At 31.4% G+C, this 6,598-nt stretch overlaps 1 protein-coding gene across 1 annotated transcript; it reads right to left on the reverse strand.

The window, feature by feature from the left end:
- Window positions 1–231: 231 nt before the first annotated feature.
- Window positions 232–4,256, reverse strand: LOC145015263 (uridine kinase-like protein 4). Its single transcript, XM_078973715.1, has 15 exons — window positions 3,990–4,256; window positions 2,947–3,122; window positions 2,677–2,768; window positions 2,482–2,551; window positions 2,274–2,386; window positions 2,085–2,181; window positions 1,923–2,002; window positions 1,652–1,846; window positions 1,474–1,557; window positions 1,335–1,395; window positions 1,176–1,236; window positions 995–1,088; window positions 826–898; window positions 645–727; window positions 232–560 (listed from the first exon to the last, which is right to left on the reverse strand). The coding sequence occupies exons 2-15, from the start codon at window positions 3,104–3,106 to the stop codon at window positions 411–413; spliced, it is 1,413 nt and encodes a 470-aa protein (XP_078829841.1). The 5' UTR covers window positions 3,107–3,122; window positions 3,990–4,256; the 3' UTR covers window positions 232–410.
- Between the last annotated feature and the right edge of the window lie 2,342 nt (window positions 4,257–6,598).

The raw sequence follows: 6,598 nt of genomic DNA on the forward strand, positions 1-6,598 counted from the left end.
ATATGGAAAAAAAAAAAAAAAAATGATTGTCTAGAGTATGGTACAACCACTAGAATAAGAATCGACAAATAACGTATTTAACCTCATATGTTTTCCAGTTTTCATATTTTAACAAGTATAGTTTAAAAGATTTATGAATCATACATCTATATCTATCAGTGTATAATTTAATTATTGTAGGGTTTAGTAAGGCAATGCAGAAGAAGTTCTACTCTACCATAGGCATATATATATTATAACTAACATATGATGATTTATGATTACCGAACCCATCCATCCATCCATCCATTATGCCAAGTGAACTCACAAACAAACAATCACAATTACTGTAACACCACATATGTCAAGGAACGGAACCCAAAAACGATATGATCTGAAAACCAGAAAATAATTCAATGACATCTTCTTCTTCATTCATCATCTGTCCCAAAATATCTGTCTCCAAACTCTCCCATTCCAGGAAGCACACGGAACTCATCATTCAACCCTGTCTCTATCTCTGATGTCACTATCTTTATCCTTGGAAACTGCTTGCACACTACATGCACTCCTTGTGGTGCCTGTTAAAACATTTATCCTTATTACTCAACAACATACTTTCATTGGTTGGTCAACATTGACTTGACTCAGACTTTTTGACTTACAGATATCAAATTCAGGAATATGATGTTCCCCTCTGGTACACCTTTCTTTAAAAGCAAAGAAATTGCCTGAACAGCTGAATTACCTGTCAACACAACAAATTATAATTACTTCCAATTACCACAAAAAAATTCCCACAAATGAGAAAAAAAAAAAAAAAAAAAAAAAAAGTACAAAGCTAACCTGTTCCTAGTATAGGATCCAACAACAACACGTGCCTATCAGATATGTCTTGTGGCAGTTTTTCGTATATTAACTGCGTAATAAAAAATAAAAAATAAAAATTGTTGTTTCAAAATATTATACAAATTTAAATAAGTAACCTTACTTCACTCTCTCTATTCTAACAAACCTGTTGCCCATTGTCACCTTCTCTATGAATAAGAATCTTTCCGATCTTGATACCTTTACAACATGCTCTCAATGCATTTTCCATACTCTCACCACTACAAAGTACAAAACAATCCAAAACTCATAATTTATAAATACAATATCATCTGAAATGATTATGGTTTTGAAGATAGGACAAATACCTTCTAATAACAGAAACACCACATAATCTCTTACAAAAATCTACACCTGTGTATACAGATCCTGCATTTTTTTTTACACAAATCATCAAGTAAATGATAATAATAATAATTTAGGGAATAAATTCAAGGTTGCATGGTAAAAAATTAAGAAAGGCTTACCGGTTGGAGTTATCACCTGCTTTTCTGTAAATGGTAAATGTCCCAAACCATGCTCCACCACCTGATTAAATGGAGTAAAGTTATTCCCAAATAAACATAAAAAAAAATGACATTTCTATCCCTGGAAAATACAACTCACCAAACGGATCAAACGATCTGCATAAAACACAAAATCATGTTTTGTTGTTTGAGCATCACGTATCAGTGTATGCATGCCACGTATCTGCATCACAACAAATATGATATATAACAATGAAGAAAACAAAAAGATGCAAATAAGGTTATATTATTATATATATTTTTTAAGAAAATGGTACCTGAAAAGTTGAGTGAATGACATATAAATTAGGATATATTTTACAAAGATCATGTTGTCCAAGTTTTGTCCGAATATGTTGGACAATTAAATCAATAGCTACATGATTGTCTCCTCCACGAGGGATGATGATGTCAGCATACTTTTTTGTTGGAAGTATGAAGTCATCAAATGCAGGCTTCACAAACTTTGAGTACTGCATTAATATATAAGTTAAACAAACACTTTAATGTTCCACAAAAGAAAATATAAATTTTGGATCTTCAACTTACCTGATCAAGAACCATACCAATATCTCTTCCCTTTTCACCTGTGTCACGCCTAATTCTCCTTGCCAGGCGTACATCAGCATCTGCACTGAAAATAACAATTAAGTAAAAAAAGATAAATCCATTAAAGCATTGAGCATTGAGCTGATGTTATATATATAGAACCTGTATCAACAAAGATCTTCATGTTCATCAAATCACGTACACGAGGATCATGAAAAATCAGTATGCCTTCCAAAATTATCACATCTGAAGGGTTCACCTGCCATTTGTTAAATAAAATATACAAATCAGATACTCAAAAAGCTATAAAAATGACATTTTGAAATGTGTATGTTAAATGAACTAACTAACCCTTCGAGAGATGTTGTTCTTGTAACTTCTGAAGTCATATTTTGGAATATCCACTGCTTTCCACTGCTTCAACATCTCCACAACTGAGAGTAACTTCTCATTATCAAAAGCATCTGGAAAAGTACAATAAGAAGCAAGAAAACAAAACCAGATTAGAAACAAAAAAATATATATTAAGAAAACAGAAAGTTAAAGTAACAAAACTTGCCAGGATGATCAAAGTTGTACTCATGGACCCTTGTAAGTTCTTCAGGAGTCAAATTATGATAGAATGAGTCCTGTCAACAAAACCATAGATAAACCAGCTTTTCTTCAAACAAAATATAGTAAAACAGATCAATTCATATCATAAACCAAAGAACAGATTAACAAGATCCATATCATAAACCAAAGAAAAAGATACCTGATTGACAAGTACTACACGCTGATCATGAAGCTGCTCAATAATCATATCACAAACTGTAGTCTTCCCTGAAGCTGCACCTCCAGCAACACCTGGTTGTTTATCAAAATATTAACTAATTAAAAACATCATGATGAAGCATGAGATCCAGAATTAAGGTAAGATGAATTTACTATACACTAGTATTCTATTAAAATGACAATCTTTGTTTTACCTAAAACATATAAGTAATAAAGTACATTGTGGATGTTTTTCTAGCTACATACATACCAATAATAAAAGGTTGCTTATGCACATTTTCTGTCACTGAAGTTGTTGCCTGCCCTTCTTGTGATTGTGAAGTTCTTGCCTGCATCCCATTCATGTGAAATCCAGAAAAGTGTGCCCCTGATGAAGCCTCTATTAAATACTCCACTGGTTTAGACCCCATTTTTGCAATTACAAACCTGCAGCATTAAGTTGAGCAATCAAAATCTCCAGGTTATAAACTATTATAATAATAGCAAATTAGGAATGTTTCAAAAGAATCATATTCGACCTACACACCCTTGGCAATGGAAATTTGATAACTTTTTTTCTTTTACAAATCATAATATTTCTGGGATTTTAATCCTCAATTAAGAATATATACTGGATCTGTATCAATCAATGCAGTCCATCTTTTTAGCACAAGAAAAATAAACAAAGGACATGTTGAGACAAGTTCCATCCTGTAAACTTGTACAGATCAGACATGGGACCAATTTCATTTGTAAATGATCCATCTTGCTGGATGTAAGCAAGCTGCATGTAATTAAAACTTAAAGCACCCTGATGTATCTTCAAGAATCTTCCCGACTCCATGCTAATCATTGTCATTATTCTAAAGGAACTTAGTCATCAAATGAATACCTAATCTAACGGATCTTAAATCAAGTATAACTCAATTTCATCAACAATCTTTACCGTCGAAATGATCCAGCATCCACCGCCATATGCACAATTAACCAACAATAATTACATTATTCGTGATTTCGAAGGATACAAAACAAGAATCACTCGATAAACCATTCGTTAACAACGTGTCTAATCCGACCATTGCTTTAGGTATATAATGTTGTACAGAGAATAATCAAGCTACTCTCGGGAGTAATCGAAGTTTTAAAACCCAATCTTCGCGACATACAATACGCGAATCATATAAAGTCGACGCTGAATCGCGGATCAAAACATGCAGGGAGCCAACAGAAACATAAAATGCAAGATATGCAAGACGGAGGACCTGAATAGCAAAAACAAACAAGATTCAATAATGTAGGGATTCTTGAATATACCTTGAAAGCTCGATTAGATAAGTTCGGAATTCGAGATTTGCGTTGTTTTTCTCGATTTGTTCTCAAGATTTGATTTGAAACTGCGGCAGGGTAGAGAAGAGACGAATCAAAAACGAAATCAACTCGCTTTCGTACGCCTTATACGGATACATTGAATTTAAAGGGAAGGCTCTGCAGTGTTTGTGAGTGTGAGAATAGGGGAATTGGAAATTAGGGCTTGAAGTTGGATGTAATTACGACGATGAACCTAACGATTTTTTGGATTGCCAAATCGTAACTATCAGTTTGGTGCAGAATTTAGAGAAGTTAAATTTACGTAAACTAAACATCCCCTTCAAAACAAAATTAAAAAAATAAATAAATAAATAAAAATAAAAACAAGAAAACAAAAAATAAAAAATAAAAAAACGTAAAAAGCATAAAACATGACGTGGTGCCTATGGGTGTGGGCCCAGATTATGTTAATCTTCTTTATTTATTTTCACTTTTTCTGAAAATTTAATATTTAATTGAATGTATATTTTAAAGTTTAACCAAAAAAAGTAAGAAGTAGAAGCTTATTAGTTATTACACACCAAAAGTTTATTAAATGAAACGGGTCTCGCTAAAATTAAATAATATTTTAAATTAAATCAACTTTTATATATATTTTTTATTCAGTCATGAATTTTATATTAAATATTGTTATAAAAACTATATTATTTCTGATAATATAGTTCTTTTGTATAAAATGCAAATCATTACATGTAAGATCATATTGCCCATTTATACAAATCTACTACATATTATTAAACCGGTAGGTGTGATAATATAGTTCTTTTGTATAAAACGCTCACACCAGTGTTATTAGGAAAAAGATAAAAAAAAAAATGCGTTATAACATGTTATGGTGGTAATGGGGAGTAACGTGCAGGCTAATAACGCCTGATAACGGGGAGGGGACGGTGTTCACGTGTTATAACACGCAATAACACCCAATAACATCCTTTGTGGCATTGCTCATACCCACCTCTCTTAGATAAAATGGATAATGACTTTAAAGGGTAATATATTTTTTGATTTGTACATATTTAGTCACTGAGTTTTTTTTTCGTCCACATTTACCCCTTCAACTTGTTAAACTGTACACATTCAGTCCTTATGACCGGTTACTCCAGGTTAGTCAGGAAAAATGACTTATTAGAGTAATATATTTCTTATTTTGTATACATTTAGTCCTTAATATTTTTGTACACATTTAGTCTTTATTTTTTTTTTGTTTCAAAATAAGTTATTTTTTGTTTTTGTACCAATTCAATACTTATGAATGATTTATTTAAGGTTTTTCTCATGACATTTAACTTGGGACTATCATTGATGACTGAGACGGTTCTCTTTGGGTGCCAGCAGTGGCACCGACAACCATTGCTTTTTCTATACGCAGTGTAAATTTTTCGATGTTTTTCCTTTTTTCTACTTACCGTCAACACCTACTACCAAATCCTACGTCTGTCCCTGATTGATGAGGTGTTTGGGGCTATTGATGCTTATATTCATCGCGGTCTCGACTGCTTGGTTGCATAGGTCTTGTGGTTTGGCTTAGGTTTTATATTCTGAACGTCGTAACTTCTTCATACGATATCTAATTTTAACGATCTTTATGTCTACGTGTTCGTTTTTTAAGTATGCTATAACTTTCGTTAAGATTACTCCCGTTAAAATCTAATTTGTTTTTACTTACGATTTTATAAAAAAACATCCATAAATACATTCATAAAAAACGCATGGATATAAAGACCGTAATTAAAAAATATATTACTTTTTAACGGGATTAATCTAAACGAAAGTTGTAGTAGACTAAATTATAAATACATAGATATAAAGATCGTTGAAATCCGAGATAGTATGAAAAAATTATGATGTTCAAAACACATGACCTAAACAACCAAGTAGTCAAGATCGCGATGAACATAAGCATCAAAAGCCTAAAACACCTCGTTAATGATTGTTCCATGTAAGATGTTGTGAAAAAAACTTAAAGAAAACATTCATAAGTATTGAATGAGTACAGAAGAAAAAAAAATTGCAACAAAAAAAAATTAAGAACTAAATATATACAAAAATATTAAGGACTAAATGTGTACAAAATGAGAAATATATTATCTTATTAAAACATTTTTACCGGTTAACCTGAAATAACCGGTCATAAGGACTGAATGTATACAGTTTAACAAGTTGAAAGTGTAATGTAAACAAAAAATAAAATCAATGATCAAATATATACAAATCAAAAAATATATTATCATTTTAAATCATTATCCTTAGATAAAAATCTGAAATAAATCAGATTAGTCAATGATTTAAAATAAAACAAAAGATGTTTATCTTTCCTTTTTGAAGTTACGTGAGTGGTTCAATAATTAGTCGGTGTATGAGTCAACTAACGTGGGGTCTGTGTTGATGGTTTTCTTTTCTCGAGGTTTGAAGAAAATATAAAAATCAATCATGTTTGTACGATATTAAGCGATTTATTGAAAAAGAAAAAATCTTGATTGATATTTGATGATTATTAAAAATATTATAAACATGTAAATCTTGTGGACCTCAGAAAAAACATTAGTATTTCTCTT

Source organism: Lactuca saligna, chromosome 9, assembly GCF_052625555.1.
Source record: "Lactuca saligna cultivar CGN05327 chromosome 9, ASM5262555v1, whole genome shotgun sequence".
Classification (NCBI taxonomy): Eukaryota; Viridiplantae; Streptophyta; class Magnoliopsida; order Asterales; family Asteraceae; genus Lactuca; species Lactuca saligna.